General features: G+C 50.5%; 3 protein-coding genes and 1 non-coding gene across 5 annotated transcripts; 2 read left to right on the forward strand and 2 right to left on the reverse strand.

Annotated features, from left to right (window-relative positions):
- Positions 1-40: 40 nt before the first annotated feature.
- On the reverse strand, positions 41-8,859 carry MBOAT4 (membrane bound O-acyltransferase domain containing 4). The gene is made up of 4 exons (XM_063336569.1): positions 4,210-8,859; positions 3,438-3,642; positions 2,670-2,885; positions 41-2,383 (listed from the first exon to the last, which is right to left on the reverse strand). The coding sequence occupies exons 1-4, from the start codon at positions 4,262-4,264 to the stop codon at positions 1,471-1,473; spliced, it is 1,389 nt and encodes a 462-aa protein (XP_063192639.1). The 5' UTR covers positions 4,265-8,859; the 3' UTR covers positions 41-1,470.
- Positions 8,860-9,004: 145 nt separating this feature from the next.
- On the reverse strand, positions 9,005-12,937 carry LOC134516415 (ribonuclease CL2-like). 2 transcript variants are annotated; one of them, XM_063336568.1, is made up of 2 exons: positions 12,694-12,937; positions 9,005-9,522 (listed from the first exon to the last, which is right to left on the reverse strand). In XM_063336568.1, exons 1-2 carry the CDS (start codon positions 12,706-12,708, stop codon positions 9,085-9,087), a joined length of 453 nt encoding a protein of 150 aa, XP_063192638.1. In that variant the 5' UTR covers positions 12,709-12,937; the 3' UTR covers positions 9,005-9,084. The 2 variants fall into 2 exon arrangements, with proteins under 2 accessions (XP_063192638.1, XP_063192637.1); XM_063336567.1 differs by lacking the exon at positions 12,694-12,937 and adding an exon at positions 9,829-9,971.
- Positions 12,938-12,995: 58 nt separating this feature from the next.
- Positions 12,996-17,203, forward strand: RPS3A (ribosomal protein S3A). The gene is made up of 6 exons (XM_063336566.1): positions 12,996-13,153; positions 13,893-13,996; positions 15,159-15,346; positions 15,522-15,730; positions 16,329-16,438; positions 17,041-17,203. Exons 1-6 carry the CDS (start codon positions 13,092-13,094, stop codon positions 17,160-17,162), a joined length of 795 nt encoding a protein of 264 aa, XP_063192636.1. The 5' UTR covers positions 12,996-13,091; the 3' UTR covers positions 17,163-17,203.
- On the forward strand, positions 16,695-16,764 carry LOC134516776 (small nucleolar RNA SNORD73). The gene has a single exon (XR_010071431.1). It is a non-coding gene; the product is annotated as a small nucleolar RNA SNORD73 (small nucleolar RNA).
- Positions 17,204-20,433: the final 3,230 nt, after the last annotated feature.

Consider the following 20,433-nt stretch of genomic DNA (forward strand, 5'->3'; position numbering starts at 1 on the left):
AAGTATGGATATAGGGAATAAGTTGAAGACAACTCTGCAGGACAGCACTGAAGGAGACAGGGCCCAGCCATGACAATTCCAAGCTGTGCTGGCAACGGGAACGTTGTATGCGGGGGAAGTGGCTTTCAAGGCCTGCGTTGGGTACTTAGTGGCACTCAAGAAGTAGCCAAGCATGCAGCCAATCCACATAAACCAAGGTTGGGTCCATTTTTTGTACTTAGTTTCAGTTTAGTGACAAACACTGATACAGGTATTGGCACAGAATCTGCACAGCGTGGGATGTTAACCTGATCAAAATGCTTTCCCTTGAGTTTGGGCACTTGAGACCAGTTCTGGTGTTGGTCTTGGGACCCTGCAGCAGCATGTCCAGCAGACAAGAGACCAAGAGTAGTCTTGCAGCATTTTCAGCTATATTATTTTGAAATTTGGTGGGTGGCTTCTTACTCTCATATAGACAGAAACTCTTAGGTCGATGCTTTCCTGATACGTTCCCCTGTGGTAGTTCACGCTGCTTCTCCAGCCTGAACAGTCCTAGGCTTTTGGGTCCTAGGCATGAACTGGACAAGTGCATTAGGGTTTCTCCTGTGTATCGTGGGGAATGTGACACCTAAGCCGCATCTGAATGTCACAGCCGAGCCTGAGGACTTTTCTGGCTTACTCCCCATTGCCTGTGCTGTCCTCAGCATACCATGGGCAGTAGCCCTCCTTTTTCTAGCAGGCATTCTTGCTCCCATGCCCAGGATCCTCTGCAAGAATGGTGGAGTGGATGGATCATCCCCCTCTTCCCTGTGTAGCAGGGGACACAGTTGACCCTGTGCTCTGGGGGCCAAGCATGTCACCCACTTGATGGGGGGTGGGTATTGCAAGAGATGGATAATTGGGAACACAGTTTGGGGTCCACCTGACACAGGGACAGTGCTGAGGGGGAACTGCTGGAGGAGCACAGCAGGCCCATGCATCTCAGTAGTACTGCTGGGTGGGGAAAGGGATGTTTCTTGCCTTGTGCTGCCCCCAGACAGACTGCCAGCCCCTTTCCCTGTGCCCAGGCTCCCAGTGGTCCGTGCACACAAAAAAGGTGGCAAGGCAGCTCTCTGACAGTGCCTGCTCTTGCCATGGAGGGCAGATTCCCAGGAGCTGGACACAGTTGCCAACTGGTGCATTTGTAGCACAGATGAGTTTGGTGGTGAGGTTGTGTGCTTCCTATGTGAGATGAGGCTGAGACCCAAACCCCCAAGATGACCTCTGGGAAGGCAGTGCTGCTAGAAGCCCTCCTGCCCAACGGTCTGGTGACCTCGCCTCCCTGCTTCAGAGCATTCCTCAAAGCTGGGGGATATCTCAGGACTAAAAGCCAACCTGGTTCTCCAGAGGTGCTGTTATATGAGATTGTTTGGCCAATAGCACTTCTCACCCTGCATGCTCATGTGTGCAGGGACATGCCCCACCAGCTGCACAAATTAGCCTGGGAGAGGCTCAGTTCTGCTTTGGCTTCTTGACAAGCAGCAGCAGCATCAGCGTGAGGCCGTAGGAGAGGGGAAGGATGCTGTTGCAGGAAGTCCAGAGCAGGCAGAGCATGGAGAAGCTCTCGGTCTCCACAGCCACCAGGATGTAGGCGACGATGAGCTGTGTGAAGACCCAGGTTGTGCCACGGTAGAGGAGCTTCACACTCTGGGAGGTGGCCCGGGCACTGAGGAAGGGATGGATGCGGTAGTCAGCCTCCACCATGACAGCCCAGCACAGGAAACCAAAGACCTGCCCGGGCCGGAGGCCGTGCCACCAGGCGGAGAAGGCAAAGGTGGCCAGGAGCGGCTGGGCCGGGCAGCGCTGGAAGACAAGTCTCCTCAACCAGCGGGACGTGCTCTTGTTCCAGGTTCGGGCAAAGACGGCCAGGCGGTGGGTGGTCTCCAGCATCCACAGATCATGGAGGGAAAGGTCTCCCTGGCCCGCCTCTGGCCCGAAGCCCGCCGCCTCGAGGAGGGCCTCATCCAGCACCCAGTGCATATAGTAGGCCAGCCTGAGGAGCAGGGCCTGTGCCCAGAGGCAGGGCAGGCAGCCCAGGCCAGCACAGCCCTGCCTGCCGGCCAGCCCTGCAGCCAGCCCGGCCCGCAGCCCCTGCAGGGCCAGGGCACAGAGGCACCGCTGGCCAACGGCCCTCAGCCGGCAGGGGAGAGCCTCCGAGGACTCGACCTGGGCCCGAAACCTGCTGAAGGAGCACAGGGGACCTCCGAGGAGGGCTGGGAAAAAGAGCAGGTAGCTGCAGAGGGGCAGCACACGCTGCAAAAGCCCCTGGCCCTGCTGGAGCAGCACGACCCCTTCATGGATGTCCAGGCCCAGAGATGTAGCCTTCTGGGTGAGCAGCATGATGGTGGAGAGGGTGATGGCTGGCCTGGAAGGAGAGAGAGAACCTGAGAGCTGCTGAGAGTCCCTCGAAGGGAGCGTTAGAGGCACAGGCACAAGGCAGCACATGTGGGATGTGCTGTCCCACATCCCCAGAGCGCTGCCATGCCCACAGCATCGGCCACGCACAGTGATGAGGCCGGAGCCAGAGTGGAGACTGATGGAACAGCAAGCCAGTGCGGCTCCGGGGGGGCCCACCACCCTCACAAAATGACCAGGAGGGCCCCCAGCCCACTGAGGGGAAGAGCAGGAAGGAGGCAGAGCTGGGGAGTTACCTGGCATCCTGCAGGTTCAGCTCCTGTCTGCTCAGACCCAGGTGGCAGAGCGTCTGCCAGGACATCTGGAGGGCGAAGACCCAGGTGTGGGCGTGAGCTGGGCTGACAGAGAGGAGGACGAGCACGGAGCCAGCAGCAGGGATGAGGAGCAACACGGCGTAGCTGCCCATGGCTGTGCCAGCAAGGAGACATCCTCCAGCGAGGAGGAATATATACCTAGAAGAGACCAGATGCCCTTTGGCTGCCTTTTGGGGCAAATGCAGCTTGAAACTCCCACCACAGTGTTGATAGCAGAGCTTAGTCTGGGTCCTGCAGCCTCCACAGTCCCTCTGTAGTCTGCCTCGGCCTCTCACGGGGCTGAGGAAACACCAGGGCCATCCTGAGTGCAAGCAGGAATCGGGGAGGGGACAGGACTGGGGCAGATATTGCTGACCCTCTCTGGCCCCCATCCTAATCACAGCAGAGACAGTCCCCATACCCTGCCCTGCTCCCCTGGCCCATGTGCTCATCCTGGTACAGCCCTAAACCCATCTCACAATACTGCAGTGCCCGGTCTGGTTGTTTTGTCCTTAACAACCCTGAGCTGGCTCCAATGCAGAGAGAGGGGAATGGCGACAGCTCACATCCAAGCTATACAAACGTCCCTACCCAAGTCAACAGGGACTTACTACCATGTGTCCTGCTGCACCTCTGGCCAGGAGAGCCCCCAGAAAGCATCCACAGGCATGACTTGCCCTCAGCGCGGTGGCAGGGGTGATGACCACATACCGGGCAGTCAGAGAGAGGTGCCCCGTTGCACAGAGATGGTGGAAGAGAGCAGCGAAGGGGAAAGCTGCCAGTCGGTATGGGGCTGCAGGGAGTAGAAGCAGGTCTGCCCAGCACATGGAGCACCTTGTTTCTTCAGCTGTCTCTGATGCCTGGAGAAAGGACTGAGCCAAGGGCTGCTCCGGCTCCTCTTTATATGTGGCAGGACCTCAAAAAAATAGAGCAGAGCGAAGGAAACAGAGGTATCTGCAGGAAGAAGAGCATGTTTTTTGCATTCATCAGTGCTGACCCCTTCAAGCACCTCTGTCCCAAGGTTTGTGTGCAGGTGGAAAAAGCTGGGGTTGGTTATTTGCCCTGCCAGACACCTGGGCCATTACCACGTGCTTCGAAGGCAGCAAGAGTGAGCTGCTGAGATAAGAGCCTCTTTGAGCTGCCACATGTGCCGTGCTGGGATGCATCACAGAGCAAAATCCCCAGGTGCTCCCAGAGGCTTGGTCCTTTCTCTTCACTGCCTCTCAGCTCAGTCCTTCACAGAAAGCCCTGGCTTTTGCCTGGTTCACTTGTTACAGGGTAGCGGTGGGGACATCCCAGTTTTCAAACCCCTGGTCACAGAAAGGAAAGAATGGGTTCTGCCACTTCTCAGTGACAAGGGAAGGTGAGCCCCGTAGCCCCAACACTCAGACCAAGCTACTGGGCCTTTTCATCTACCAGAGATAAAGGAAAAGTTCTATTCTCTCCAATAAATAAAGAAAAAAAAAACACAAAACATACTCACAGAGATACTTGTGATGGTAGAAATTAATTGCAGTTAAGCTGTTTAAACTGCGCATTCATTCAAAAATGTGCCGTGTAAGAAAGCAATAGGTCCTCTTTTGGGCCAGACTTGAAAAGTGATTTGAAGAGTCATCTCTAGAGTGACATGAAGCCAGTTGTTATTGCTCTTACAATGCCACCAGCAGTATTTCATGCTAAACAGCCAAAAACCCCCAAGAAAATCAGTCTATAAGACCTGACTCTTCTTTGCGAGATACAGCTAAGAAAAACCAGACAAATTCAAATGGAAAGCTCGTGGATTTTTTTTAAAAGCTCAGTTGATATCTGCTTTATTTTAGGCATATGAACAGTGTGAGTACAAAGAGGAATACCCTGGAATTTCCTTCTGGAAGAAAAAACCCAACATATTGAAGGGGGAGAAGAAGTAAGGTTTTCCCCTCCCTTTGATGAATGTTTCAAAATATTTAGATTAGTCTGTTATTCAACAAAAAGAGCAAAATTGGTGCCTAAAGTTACAGTAAGAACTGTGTTCATTTTAAAAAGAAATTTTTATTTTAAAAAATATGTCAAGTCTGACTTTTGTGAATGCTTCTACTCTTCACTGAGCTTTTCAAGATATTGTGATGTTGAAAAGCTTGCCACATTGTTTGGACAGGTTATTTGGTTATAAGAAGGTAGGGGACCAAAACCCCATGGAAAAAATCGTTAGAGCAAATGCTGCAGAGAAGCCAGCTGTATTTTGCTCTATTTGTGCAGGGTATATTTTAAGAGCAAGCGATAGCAGCGGAGAGAAGCTTTTTCCATGTCAATTTTGGCATGCATGGCATGCAGCAACAGCCTGGTTTCACAGGACTCATTCTGCCCAATCCATGGAGCCCAGTATTGACTTTGCTGAGTAAATATTTTTTAAGGCCTTTGCAGTGCCTGCTTAAGCAATTCCTTGCTATGGTTCTGCAAAAATGCCATTGCGTTTCAAGACGCAGAAATTAATTTCCACAGCAGCATTGGAAACATTAACACACTGCTCATGCCTCTCATTTTATACCATCAGACGCCGGGCGGTGGAAGCGTGGTCTTAGAGCGAGCGTGTGAGCCATAGCAAAGCATGTGAGAGAGCATTATTTGCTTCATTTCCATGTACTAAACAAGCAGCAGTTCCTGGGTAAGGAATTAATTGTTTGGTAGTACAGCAGGTGAGAAGAGCAGGCCGACCACTGTCAGAGCAAACTCCGGGCATGAAATTCAAGCAGATATGACTCACGTACTGGCCTCGGGCTAGTATTCAAAAAGCCTATAGTTGCTTTCTTGGTGGACTATAGTGCTGTTTGGGGAATACTTTTGTTTGCCTGTGGTAATGCAGCCTATACTGATCTGCTGCAGGACACACTGCAAAGTGAAAGGTGTACATTGAAAGTAAAAAAAAACAGTTAAAGAAAAATTCAGACTGACACTGTTTATCTTTTCTCTAGAAAAATGCACATAAATAGGAATGGAGGCCACTAAAATAGGGTTCAGGAAGCCTGGACTGACCTCCTGCCTCAGACTCTCTGCGACCTTAGGAAAGCCGCTTAGCTCCCGTCCACAAAGCAGAGGTGATAGTTTCTGTCTCCCTGCGGTGTTAATAAGGCAGAATCAACCACAAACCTCGGGACTTTACATTTGGCTGTGATAGGCAGGACATGAAAGTACCTAAATGAGAAAGGAATAAAGAAATAAATGCAATGGTTTATTAAAACACAAAAATGCAAAAATCCTTCCCGTATTTTCAGGCACCTGTCCCACCCTGTTTTTTTGCTGCTTGTTGCCAGTACAGATTTGCTGACCGCTGCCTGTAGATGGCCCACTGCCGCTTGTGGAAAAGGCCTTTTTGTCTCCCTGAGTAAAGGGCTGCATCCCAGTAGTTTAAGGACAGTGCGGAAGTCTAGTATTGCAGCCGGGACCCCACTCAAGGAGGGCTGAAGTTGTGCCGGGGAAGGGGGAGGAAAGGCATTTCCATAAGTGCTTGTGTAATTTTTTGTATCTTCTGTGCTTCTCGATACCCAGATCAGTAATTAAAAAGGTATAGTAATTGGCAGTAAATTAAATTAAGTGAAATTTCTGCAAGTGACTTTTTTTTGCCTGCAGTATGGCCTTGCAACTCTTGAGCTCAGCCACATCAGCTGAACTTGGTGCAGGTGAGGGACCATCCCTGTGCCCTTCCCTGCGCCAGTGGTGGCAAAAGAGGTAATTTATTTTCAAGGCAGAATCCTATTAGGAACTCCTTTGTCTCTTTTGGTGTTGAGACCAAGGCCAGATGGGGACAGATCCACCTGTACTCTTAGGTTTTTGGACATTTAGAACAAGGACTGACAGCACTGGAGACCATCCCCACGCTGGTTCTCCTCAATCTCACCACAGAGCTCCTGAGACAAGAGGTACGCAGCTCCAAGGATCACGCACAGTAGATAGTGAAGGGGAAAAAAGGTCTCGGGCTGCATGCCATCCCCCTTCCCTCCCCTTTCACATGATATGCAAGCCCTGCAGAGAGCTAGTTCTTGCCCTGGCATCTCCTTTTGGAGGTGGCAGGAGCAGCTACAGCTTTTCTGATCCTTGTTATGAAGCCAGAATATCAACTGGTACTTTGCCTCAGAGATAAAGTATGATCCGCATTGCCACTGGCCGCCGGGAAGAGTGGATGTCCTAACACCCTCAGGATGATCCCGATCCCTTTGTGGCTGAGGTGGTTTCCCTTTAGGCTTCACAAAGAACAAACACCAACATATGCTGAAAAGTCAGAGTTGCTTCTTAGCGAAAAACACAGCAGAGGGGTGAACCAACAGCGCAATAATGGGATTGGATGTGCCGGAGGGGTGGAGCTGCTCTGCAGGAAACGGGGAGATGTCAGGAACAACCCAGACTTCCCAGCACACTCAGATAGCCCCAGCATGCAGGGCATCCCAGAACTGGGATTGCTGCTCTGGGGCCCCAGCCGGTGCTCTGGGACTGCTGCTCAGAGCTGTGTCCCCAAGATGGGTGCCACCTCCCCCATGCTCTTCAGAACCTGTAGTGCAAGGTTCATGAGGTAAATCGGAGCCATGATATTTTTCTCTCTCAATGTCAGGACGATCTGAGCTGCCAGAGAACAGATGGAGAGGCTGGAGTCCTCCCCCAGGATGTGAAGAACCAAGGTAGAAAGACACAGAGCAGAGATCAAATCTTTGCTCTTGCAGAGACTCCAGGCATTCCCTCCTGAGAGGGTCAGCCCATCCAGCTCCTCCTATGGCCAAAAGGGAGCAGGGTGGAGAGGTGAATCTGCTGGAAGCTGCCAGGCCAGGAATGCCCCAAATGTCTTTGAAATACCCCAATTCCTCTCCAGCGTAGAGGGAGTGGAGCCCTCCTCACTGGGGCAGGGCTGAGAGCTGGAGCTCACCAGTCTGTGAAGAGCCCCTTCTGCTGAATTCCAGAAAAGGAGCACCTGAGTTACTCAAGACACACAAGGAAGAGACAACTTGGGCAGGGAGTAATTGAAAAGGATCGGGAAGACCACGTGCTGCGTTTCTTTTCCTCCTCAGCTACAATTTCTGAGTGCGTTTTGGGCTGCCTTTTTGCAGCAACACAGCGCCTGGGTGTCAGCACTTCCACCGGAGTCATCAGGGCTCCCTCAGTAACAGCACCAGAGCAAAGAGGACCACCAACCTGCTGGGCTGCAGTAGGCAGAGTGTTGCCAGCAGGTCAAGGGAGGGGATCCTGCTCCCCTGCTCAGCACTAGCTGAGTGCTGGATCCAGTGATGGATTCCCCCGTACAAGAGAGACATGGACATACGGGAGACAGTCCAGAAAGGGCTGCTGATGATGGAGGGAGTGGGGCATCTCTGGCAAGAATGAAGGCTGAGAGACCTGGGACTGTTCAGCCTGGAGAAGACAAGGCTCAGGCAGGTGGAGCTTATGAGTGTACTGATGGGGAGGAATGAAGACAAAGGAGTTGCGCTCTTCTTAGTGGCGCCCACTGACAGGACCAGGGTTGACGAACAGAAGCTGAAACATATGAAATCTCACCCAAACCCAAGAAAATATTAGTTTGTGTATGAGTGTGCATGTAGTGTTTGTGTTGTGTGTGCGTGCTTAAGTGTTGCATGCATGTTTGGTGTTGCAGGTATGGTGTGTGGTTGTATGCTGTGTGCACAGTGCATGCTTTGAGTGCAGTGTGTGTTTGCCTGTGTGCATGTGTTGTGCTTTTGTGCGTGTTCTGGGTGCATGTGTGTGTGGGGTGGTGGTTCAGGGCTGCGTATGGCCCCAGCCGGTGCTTGGCTCCATGGGGGTACCGAGGGGGCCCAAGAGCAGCCTCAGCCCCAGAGAGACCCCAGATGGGGTCAGAGGCATGTGGGAGAGGGGACCGTGGGGCATGTGAGGGTTTATGGGGCAAGCATGGGGAAAGTTGGAGGTACTCCGGGGGTTATGAGGCACATGGGAGGTTAGGAGACCCTGTGGGAGCTATGGGGCATCTGGGAAAGCAATGTGACACCCAAAGGGTCAGGATACTGGAGGAGAGATTTGGGTCCACATCCAGGGGATTGGGGGGCCCTGGGGGGGCTATGGAGCACCCAGGAAGGGGGAGTCTATGGGGCACAGAAGAGGTCAGAGGCACCCCAGGGGGGCTACGGGACACCCAGGAGGTTGGGAAAACCCGGGGTTTTATGAGGTACACGGGCAGGCCAAGTCCACCTCGGACAGGGTTGGGGGCACCCAAGGGGGTTCAGGGGCACCCAGGGAAGGGTAGGATCGCAGGGTTCCCCCAGAAGCTGATGCCGGAGCCCAGGACTGTGGCACCTCTTTTATTGCAGGCCCCTGATGGAGCCCCCAGAGGGAGGAAGAATCCAAGTCCCCCCCATGTCAAGCCTCACTGGAGGGGTGCGTAGGTGCCAGCGAGGTGCACGGGCAGCCCACCCACGCAGGAGACCCGCACGTGATGCTGGAGCTGCCGAGCCTGGTAGGTGCAAGGGGGGCGGGTGTTCCCCCCCCGCAGGCGGCAGGCGGTGAGGCCCATGGCTGTCGGGGTGCTGTGGAACCCCTCTGCGTCAGGCATCTGGCTGCAGGCGGCCACCAGGTCTCTGGCCGGCGCATGGACGAAGGTGTTGGTGGGCTTGCAGGGCCGCCCCGGGGCCGTCACCCGCCGGCGCGCCAGCATGGTCTCGCAGTAGCGGTGGGCAGCCAGCGTGAATGTCCGGGGGTAGTCCACATGCTGCCGCAGGAACTTGTCGTAGCGGGTCTCGCCCACCGCCCCTGCCAGTGTGGCCAGCAGAAGGGCCATGCATAGGGCCCAGCCCGCCATGAGCACCTGTGGAAAGTGGGGTCAGGGCCATCTGGACTTCTGGGACCCCAGTTGGAAATCCCACCCTGGACGCTCGATTCCGCTACAAATTCCCCCTCCCATACACCCTTACAAAACCCCTCTAAATGCACAGAGACCCCCCTCCTTGGACTCCTGGGTCCACTACAGCAACCCCCTTGGACACCTGGGTCCCCTACAGATCCACCCCCTGCCCTGACACCTGGGTGCCCCACATACCCTCCCTCCCACACTGGATGCTGGGGTTCCTCAGAGTCCCCTCCCGCAGACACCCTACATATCCCTCATCCGCACCTCTGTGTGTGCCTCAGTTTCCCTTACGGCCTCGAGGTCTCTGGGATCCCTCCCACATCCCCGCGCCGCTTTTATACTGGACGCAGCTGGGCCCAATGGGCAAGGATCCAGGAGGAGGGGCAGGGCAAAGAGCAAGGTCCAGCAGATGTGCAGGCAGAAGCCAGGCATTCAGGAGGCCCCACTCCCCCTCGCAGGCCCCCCAAGGTCATTAGGTAGTCATTAACGAACCATGTAACTGGCTGTGCACATCCCCTCGGGTGCCCCTTGCCATGTTGCCTTAAACCATGCATTCTGGCCTGGGCCACCTGTCCCATGGGGGCAGGACACCTAGGTCCCCTGGGGTGGCAGGGCAAGATACGTAGTTCCCTGGTGAGGGGACAGGATGTCAGCATCACCTCTGGGGCAGCTGACAGACACTCCTGCCCCTCTTGGATGATGTGGTAAGCCCACAGCTGCCTCGCATTGCTTCAGGAGCTATGTGTCCCTTCCCCTGGGCCTCCTGGCATGCAAGGTCATACCTCCGGGAAGTGCCAGGATGCGTTTTGTCCCACCGTTACCTCACGTGTTCCTGGCTGTTCTGCTGAGCAGAGACAAGCAAAGAGCCAGGAGCTGGCCTAAGCCCATCAATAGCCCACACCCTTTTGCCTCGACCATCAGAACCTGGTGGAACCCCAAGGGGAATGTGCCCCCTCCAGAGGGAGAGGCACACATTGCCCAGGAAAGGCTGTCACCACCGGGTGCAAGTGGTCTCCATCCTCCTCGTCAAAGACATGACAGAGACTGTGATGGGAAGTGGCAAATGGAGGATGAGGAAGAAAGTGAACAGGAGTCCTCAGATGCTCCTCCTCCATGTGAGCAACTAAGCTTGACCCCACCAGTGATTCATGGAGGACAATGACACCAGATGCTGACACTTCATGGGTGGGCCTCCGCACTAGGGCCATGGGCTGCTGAGAGATGCACCCTTTGGGTGTGTGTCACTGTCAGACCTGACCCACTTGTCCCCAAGGACAGCACAGAGCTGCCCCCCTGTCTGCCCCAGGCCAACCATATCCTTCAGTCTGAGATAGGCTTGGTCCTGGGCACCACCTTCCCCAGAAGAGCTGGAAAAGCTCTAAGACTGGCCACGACGAAGGTAGAGAGTGCCCTGCCCTGGGGCTGTGGTGGCATCTCCCCATCTCTACGGCTCTGTAGGCCTCTCAAGAAATCCTCCTCAAAGTTGCATAGCCCCTGCAGTGGGAACAGCCCAGGCACCTGGCCAAAACCTCGCAGACACAGAAGATCAGCACAGCCCCCTTGCTGACTCTCTGAGGCTGACAAGACCCTGCTCCTGCTGGTCATGGAAGCAGGATGGGAGCTCTCATTACCAACCCCCAGACACAGTCTGCCTTCCACTGTCCCAGTGTGGGTGGGAAGGGAATGGTGTCCCCAGGAAGAGGAGGAACAAGCCTGGATGCCTGGCAAGGGTCCGCATCAGCCCTGCATCCCAGTGCTGTCTCTAGCTGGCATGGTACAGGAGCAAGGACTACCTGTGCCAGCGCTTACTCTACCTGGAGGACCCTCAGGCATCCTCGCCAGAGGTTGCTGTGAGGTCCATTGGTGAGCCACAGCCTGTGGTCCCCTCTTGCACAGGGGAGTCCTGACTGCCCAGCGCTGGCCTGGGCACTGCATCTCCCTCTCCCACCCTTGCCCATGCAGGAGAGCTGATGGGAGCCTCCTCCTGCCCCATGCACTCCCCTCGGCCGCTGTCCTGCACAGCCCCAGGGCCAGCCCTGCCTGCAGGGAGGCCTGCAGGATGGTCAGGCTGTCATGGCCTGGTGGGGCTGTGCTGCTGGGGAGCACAGGGGTCATGGGCTGCCTGTGCCTGCAGCTCACTGTGCAGCACACGAGGCATTGGGTAAGAAGCTGCAGACTGTCTGCGTGGGTTAGTGAGGGCAGCATGCCCTGCCCCAGGCAAGGTGGGCTCTGCACCCCTGCGCAGCGGGGAGAGAAGGAATCGGTTGAGGCGCTTGAGGCAACCCAGACCAGCAACTTCTAGTTGGCCCTGTGGCTCCAGCTTCCTCATTGCATGGGAAGCACTGGGAGGGCTAGCGCTGTCTGGAGAGATGCCTGGGGCCTCTGCAGACACAGGGGTTTGATCTCCACTCTCTTTCTATCTCAACCCTGCAGCCCTTGGAGAACGAACACCCTTGGCCTCTGCCATGGCAACACAGACCATCCTCAACCTGAGGCCTCCAGAGGAAAATCCCGTCCAGATTTAACCTGTGCGCTGCGGGCTACTGGCTGCACAGAACCTGCAGGAGACAGCACCTGCCTTTTGGGCTCTTGCTCTGTTCGTACAGTGACAGAGCATGAAACCCTAGGGGGCTCTGCTCCACATCCGCACAAGTTTGATAACCAGTGTCCCCATCCCCAGTGCTGTGCTGCCACCAAGTACTGATGCGTTTGTCCAAAGGGCCACAGAGCAAGGACTATGTGCACTCCGGGTGCCATGTGCCTTACCGGCTCCCTAGGGACTCAGGGGTGCATTGTAAGGCCCGCGGAGGAGGTTGGGGTGCCTCATAGAGAAGCTCATGAGGTGTGTGTGGTGGGGCGAGGCCGAAAGCGAGAGAGGCAGTGCAGGGCTCATTCTGTAAGAAAGGCCTGACAACAAACGGCTTAAGAAGAGAGAAAAGCTTTAATAAGGTAGAATAATAAGCAGCAGCATGTAGATAGTGCGTAAACTTGAACGTCTCAAGTAAACCTTACGTCGCAGGCCTGTGCCAGCCCAGGCTGACGGTGACGTGTCTCACGTCCTGCTAAAATTCCAGCGGTCTCAACGGTCAGGATCAAGAGATCTCACCCCTGGACCCACCGGCAGCTCACCTTTCCCAAAGCCATTGCAGGTTACAGACGAAGGTGCGGACCGCGGGGCCTGTGCAGGCCGCGGGGTGGGGCCCAGCAGAGCCGCCGCGGCTTCTTCCGGTTCACCGGCTCCTCCAGCGCAGTCTCTCCCGCAGGGCTCCCCGGCCGCAGGGAGCACCCAGCGGTGCAAGGCGGGTGCCGGAGGCTCCCGAGAGGCGCACGGGGACCACTGGAGAGCCCCAAAAGACAGGAGAATCCGTCCGTCCCCCGGTCCCGCCCCGGCCCGGCCCAGCCCCTCCCGGCCGGCGGCAGCGGCCTAGCTCTCGCGAGAGCGCTGCCACAGTTCTCGCGCCAGCCCCGCTCTCGTATAATCTCGCGCGAGGGGCAGCTTCCGGCCTTTTCGTCGCCCGGGCGGGACCATGGCGGTGGGCAAGAACAAGCGCCTCACCAAGGGCGGCAAGAAAGGCGCCAAGAAGAAAGTGTAAGGGCGGCCGGCGGGGGAGGAGACGGGGTCCGGAGGTGCCGGGCGGGGCGCCGCGGCGGCAGGATGGCGCGGATGCGGGGCGGATGGCGGCCGGGCGGCCGGTGGGAGCGGGCCGCTGCTGTCATGGCGGCGGCCGGGCCCGGGGGTGAACGGCGTGGCGGAGGGCCCGGGGCGGCGGTGGGCCCTGCCGCTGTGAGGGCGCGGGTCCCGGCCCAGCTGGGCTTCCCGCTGCCCCGGCGCCGGGAAGGGCCTCGTGGGGGGGAGAGCCCCGGCCCTGGCTGCCGTCCTGTGGGGCGCGGGCCGAGGCCGTAGCTCACTGTAGGGTAGGAGCGGGGGTGCAGGCTTCATTGGGTCTGGTGCGTTTTAGCCGCAGAAATCAAGAACTAAAACGTGGCTTTCATGGGGAAGTTAAGGTGCACGGCTTCTATCGCTCCTGCGAGTTAGCCGGGACTGCAGCGGCGTATAGCGTGTTTTTTTGTCAATTTAATGATGTTTTTGCGGTTGATTTCTCTCTTTCTGAAATAAATTGGAATGAATGCCTGCCTCACTGTGGTGGGAAATGATAACTCTCTGTGTTCGCATACTCGCCAACCTGCCCACGTTAAACTCGAAAGCACAAAATGTTGACGTTTGCATTTTCATTTCACAAAACGCATGGGGAGGGAAGGTGTCTTACTTCAGCCTGGTTTAATCTGAGAAAATAATTAAAACTTTTTTCTGCTTTATTTAAATTAAGGGTCGATCCTTTCTCCAAAAAGGACTGGTATGATGTCAAAGCACCAGCGATGTTTAATATCCGAAACATCGGGAAGACACTTGTCACCAGGACTCAAGGAACTAGTGAGTAGTGGGGTTTTATGCAGTAGAGGGAGATGTATTTGTTTCATATACTAGCTCCAAATGAGACTAGATTAAAGAACCAGTGACAAATAGTTTGTGCTTGTAATATTATGAATCTGAAGTTTAAAAAAAAAAGGCTGCTTTAACTTAATTGCTTGCTTTGAGGTGAGTTTTCTTCAGTTGACAGAGTTGTTTAAATAAGTGAGCTTAGTTGCAGGGAAGTTAATGTGGTGCGGTTCTTGTTTGTACAAGAGCATGAAACCATGGATATGATAGATTCAGGATATGCCTGAAGTTTCTAATGAACTGTTGTTGTGGTAACCTGACAAGTTTGATCAAAGTTAGAACTAAGGAGTCATTCTGATTATCACAGAAGGAGACATGGAGACAGTGTTACAGGAGACCTTGCTCATAAGAGGGTCATAAAGACCATCGTGTTAAGAGACTGAAATCTGAAGCTTTTAGGTAACGGCATCTCTCTGTTGAGAGCTAGAATTGCTAACTTAATGCAAGCATATGTACATGTATCAGTGAATGGTAAAGGTTTTTTACGTTATCTGTCACACCTTAGGGAAAGGAAGCCTCTGTTAAAAACACAGGGTGATCCGGCTAGAGGTAACAGTATTTTTGGACGGTTAGCTGTGTACAGTGGCTAAATAGTTGCATTACACTCTTCTGGTTGCACTTAAAGTTACAAAGGTGATCGTTATTTTGAGCTGTATACATGTGAAACAAGTGTAATAAGGGTCACTCTAAACCAACTATGACCCAGCCAGTGTTAAAATGGTTGTTAGAGGTAGAGCTGTGAAATACCTGTACTTAGGTGTTTGTTGCTGCTTTACCTCTGCTGAGAAAATGTGACTTTTTATTTTTTCATTATCGTTCATAACTTCCAAATACTTTCTAACCCCTCCCTTTAAAAAAATCAACAAAAAACTATTACACGTGCTGGAATCTGCAGTATACTGTTACTTGTGTTCAACATCTGATACAATAATCTTAAAAAGGTTCCTCACAAAGTTAACAGAATATGGTATTTGGTTCTATGAGTTGATTTCGCATCACGTACTGTTAGAAAACGTCAAATGGAAATTCAGTATCTGTTTTGAATAATACTTTTCTAATGTTAATAAAAGGTGGTTTATTTTGTTTCATAATACAGAAATTGCCTCTGATGGACTGAAGGGTCGTGTATTTGAAGTGAGTCTGGCTGACCTGCAGAATGATGAGGTGGCCTTCCGTAAATTTAAACTGATAACTGAGGATGTTCAGGGCAAAAATTGTCTGACCAATTTCCATGGAATGGACCTCACCCGGGATAAAATGTGCTCCATGGTCAAAAAATGGCAGGTACGTAAAGAACAAGGTCTGTATTGTTGCTTGTGCCTTTAGGAAAGGAGGTAACCACTGACGCGTTGTAAACCGATGCTTGAAGTGGCATCAGCAGATCTTAAATGAATGTCAGGTGTGTGGTTTTGAGAAACTTGTCTGTCATGTTGATGATGAATGACCGTTTCTTTTTTAGACGATGATCGAAGCCCATGTAGATGTCAAAACTACCGATGGTTACCTACTGCGCCTCTTCTGCGTGGGTTTTACGAAGAAGCGTAACAACCAAATCCGCAAGACCTCATATGCCCAGCATCAGCAGGTTCGACAGATTCGCAAGAAGATGATGGAAATCATGACCCGAGAGGTCCAAACCAATGACCTGAAAGAAGTTGTCAATAAGCTGTAAGCTTTGGCTGTGTTTTCTTTTTTCTCCCCCACGGTTTAAATAGTTGTTGGTTGGTTAGTTGTTACCGAGTACTTAGGGAATGCTGGTGCTTCATTTACTGTTTGACAGAGACCACGCAAGGTGCCTCTCGTGTTGAAAAGCTAACGTGCCGGTTTTTTGAATACTCTCTCAGTCTCTGCATCATATTTGACTTCCATCAGCCATCATGTTTGCATAAATGTAAAATCAGGCTCTCCAGAGATTTTTGATTCAAGTTTCTACGGGCTAAAATTGTAATTCTGATCAGCTGGGGCTGTGACTGGTCTGGGTTCTTCTGACAGAAGGAAGTTTTCCAAAGTATGGCCTTTACTTCCAAAGGTTTGATTGCAAATTTGCTCTCAAAATGAGCACACTTGCACTGCAGCCCTTCTAACATTGCAAGGAAAATGTACTAGAATCTAAAAAAAAAAAATTGTTAGAGTGTGAAGGTAGTACTGAAGCGAAGTTCCATAGAATGTTATGTATTCTTAAAAATTATTTTAAGCATGTGTTGCTGATGAAGAAGCAGGCAAAATTTTTAATGATCTGGTACTAATCTGTCCTCTTATATCGCAGGATCCCAGACAGCATTGGCAAAGACATAGAGAAGGCGTGTCAGTCCATTTACCCTCTTCACGATGTCTATGTCCGCAAGGTTAAGATGCTGAAGAAGCCCAAGTTTGAATGTAAGTCAATTATTGCAAGCATTTAGCGTTCTTAGAGAAGGATATGGGAAGCTGTTACTTTAAAATGTGTTTGCTTTTGGATAAAGATACTAAAGCAGCATCATAAGCTTAAGCAGCTGTAGTAGTAAAAAGGCTTGTCCTTCTAGTCTGACATTGGGCTTTTGGGCTTGAAAGCAAAACAATGATCATTCAGTTTGGAGCTTTTTTGAATTCTTGCCTAAAACTGCTGCTGAACGTTTAAAGGCTTTGTCTTGGGAATGAATGATGACAAAATGTTTCGGTCCCAGATGACATGGAATGATTCCATTTTCCCATTTTCTGACATTCCCATATAACACAGTAGCAGGTTCTTGACTTACCTCTTTTTCAAAAAAAAGGTTCAATTTGCCATTTCATTATGTAGAGCTTATTTCACTGCTTGTTTTTGTCTGACTGTCAGTTAATGCAGCAGCATCTCCTTGCATGAGCTTTCTGGAATGGACTCAATTGTATCTACATTAGATATTCTGGTGGTTTAATTCGTATTTGATGAGCAATTCAGTAATGTAAAACTGTTTTAAATAGGTGCATCTCTCACTGTTTACAATACTTTTTCTTTTTAGTGGGCAAGCTGATGGAACTGCATGGTGAAGGCGGTGGTGCTGGAAAACCTTCTGGGGATGAGGCAGGCACCAAAGTAGAGCGAGCTGATGGATACGAGCCGCCCGTGCAAGAGTCTGTCTGAAACTAAAAATTGATTGGAGAATAAAAGTTTTAATATACAGACCTAATGTTTTGTTGCCTGTATTGCTACTGGACAGTATTGGTACTGGATATGTGGATGGGTTTTTAATAAGGTAAACCTATTGTCTTGGCTTAAAAAAAGAAGGAAAAAGAAAAAACCTAATTGTTTTGGAGATCCATTTTTCATGATTGATGTTGCGAGATGGGTGGAAGAAGGTGGGCTGTCCTTCTTGAAAGGTGGGAAGTACAACAGCAAGGATTCTGTATGTTGGTTTTTCCCGGTAGTTTTTGTCCTCACAAAAGAAATCTTGTGGATGTGTGCAGAGGTTGTAGCTTGTGTTGTATCGGTGAAAGGTGCTTCCAAGAGGAGCGTTGTACAAGGCAAATGCGGTGCCACACAGGGAAGCTTAGTATTTCAGAATTTTTTTATTATAAGGACATCTTAGGGATTTATCGCACTATTTACTTGAGAAGTGTGTTCAAACTCCTTGGTGGTAATTTATTTGAAACAGCCTGTCATGGGACAGATTTAGTCTCTGGTACTTAAAAGGTGTTAAAAGTTTTAAGTTGTAATTTTGATTATGGAAGCACTGCTAGTTTTGAGGAGTGCAGAAATGCAGAATATGCTTGAGTAGGGCTGTATGTAGTTTTATAACCTCTATCAGAACAGGCAGGGGTAACCATAATCCCAGTTGAAAAACTGGTGGAACTTCAGGGGGACAGAAATTCTACCGCAGAAGGGCAATGGTCTATGTTCTGAAAATAAAGCACTTAAAATTACCCAGCATATTACTTGAGTGCTTTTTCCATTATCCGATAACAGTAACACGTATTGGTTTTGCTACTTGTTTGGCTTATGCCAATTTAGAAAATTTCTCTCTGGCTGATACGAGCAGTATTTTGCACTATCAGCATGTTTTGTTTAGAACTGGGCAACAAACCTGAAGTTTGTGCTACTAAATTTTTGGCAAGTTTGTGATTTATAACCTGAGAACACAATGAATAGTACTGGCCTGTTAGGGGAGGTCAGAGAGCCTGGTGGCTCTTGCAGTCAGCTGGGAAAGCACTTAGGACAAGAAATGGAGGAAAGTAATGAAACGTTACTGTTGCAACAAAGACAGTAGGGGAAAAGTAGAGGGACACTACCCGTGAGGGCTGTGCTCTTCACAGTCAGGGATTTTCACCTTTTCCTAATTGATAATTCTGGTTTGGAGCAAATAATATGCAAAATGAAGGGGTTGTTCTCTAGCCCTTTATTTAGGAGACTGCAAGTGATGCAATTTCATGTTGTAATTTCAAGTTACTACTTTAATGATGATATTTAGAATAGCCCGTGACTTAATATTGAGGTAACTATCTTTATTGGATCATAAATATAGGCCTACTTGTTCTGCTTTTTCCAGGTTGTGTAGTGGAGGGATAGTGAGTGCTCAGAACTTCCATGCTGCTGAAGCAGGAGAAAGGAATAGTGCTGCTTTTAACCTTCTGCTCTTCTCATCTGTACTGCTGAGGCGCGTGTCATTCTCCAAGAGTCCCAGACAGTCATATTTTTGAGACATAAATTGCAACAAATGCCCTTCACTTCTCTTAACAAAAATGAGAACTGTTCACTGGAGTTAGAAAAACAAACCATGACCACGTGGTGAGGCTGCAAATCCTTGAACCTACTACAGTAAGTCTTAAAACAGGCGTGTACGTATACACACACACACATATATATGTGTGCGCGCATATATTCAAGCCCTCCATTAGAGTAAGATTTTTCAGAGCTTTCTAGTAATGGATGTTTGTTGGCTGTATTTTTTCTGCTTGGCAATAGTTCCATCAAACAAATCCTAAGGGACTTGCAACTGGTCTGTACCCTGCAGACTAGGAGAGTTAGAAATACTACGGTGGCGTTTCTCAGCTCATTTCTGAAAACCTGCATGTCTTTTATTCTGTTACTTTTTCCTTCAGCTGTAGGTCTGAGGAGTATATGTTGCAAAAGGCTAGTCCAAGAGGATTTGGGGAAAGAACAAGAATTTGCTTTTTTTCAGGTTTTTTTCATGTATGTTTTGGAACAGTAGCCTGCTGGCATTACCACATAGGGGTTCTGGGCAAATGTGTGCTTTACAAAATTATTTCGGGGGGGTGAAGTAAGCAGGAAGGAAAATTTTGTGCATCCTCTGTATTCTCTATACAAGCATCAGCTGGAAAATCATGATGTATGAGTAGCAGCAATCAGCAGAGCACACTGAAAGTATGTGTGGAATTGCTAATTGGCTCAGGCTCGGCCCATGTCTGCATCACAAGTAACCCTGCTGTGGCAACAGCAGAGCATCACCATCTTGCATGAGAGCCAGGGACGATTCTGCAGGTGGTTAAGTGTGAAATGTACCCAGGTCTGAAGGCTTGAATAAACTGTGTTTATTCATCAGGATGATGAACAGCCATCAGGATTCTCTGAGGTGTTTGGACTACTTGTAAAGGGATGTGATACTATTGTATTATTGGGGTGGGGTGTTTGGTTTATTGGTTGGTTGGTTTTTTTTCCTGTTGGGTTAAATACGTAAGCCGAATAAGATCCAAAACTGTCATGTCAAGTGGAAAGCTCGGCTCTCCACAGCATAAGACCATAAAAATGCCATTGTGACTTAATTATAAAAATTTTATTGGTTAAATACATTCTTAATTTACAGAGGTACCATAACAAACTTACTGGACTTAACAGATTTATTTAGGACACCATTAATCGTACACAGAACAAAGACGTCCTCCTGAAGATATTTCCAGAGGGTAGGTCAAACAAAGTATTTTGATAAATGAGGCTTTTATTATCATACTAATGTATGGGGATATAGCTGAATTTCAAGGTTACAGATGAAATTTGCTACTATATTGCAGTTAGGATTTGTACTCCACCTCATTCTTGGTTGTTTTTTTTTTTTTTTTGCAGATTATGTACTGTACACCGCAGGAATTTTATGTTATAATCTGTATGCAGTTTCATGGTGATACTAGGCATCAAGGCTTAAGAAAGTCCCTTCCTGTAAAAGCCAAGCATCTAACTTGCTTCGGTTTTAATAAATACGCTGTAGTAATGCAAGCAGCCTTTAGGTGGCACTCCTTGCCCTGGATGTAAGGCTTTGCTGCTCTTCCTGCCCTACTTAATAGGGAGGAGATGATTAAAATAAAGCAGAGTGGTTTTCTCTATTGACAGGCACTGACGTTAAACATTCAGTGGAAGTTACAAAAACAACTGGCCCATACACAATTATAAAAACGGGGAAGAA

Source organism: Chroicocephalus ridibundus, chromosome 5 (assembly GCF_963924245.1).
Source record: "Chroicocephalus ridibundus chromosome 5, bChrRid1.1, whole genome shotgun sequence".
NCBI lineage: Eukaryota > Metazoa > Chordata > Aves > Charadriiformes > Laridae > Chroicocephalus > Chroicocephalus ridibundus.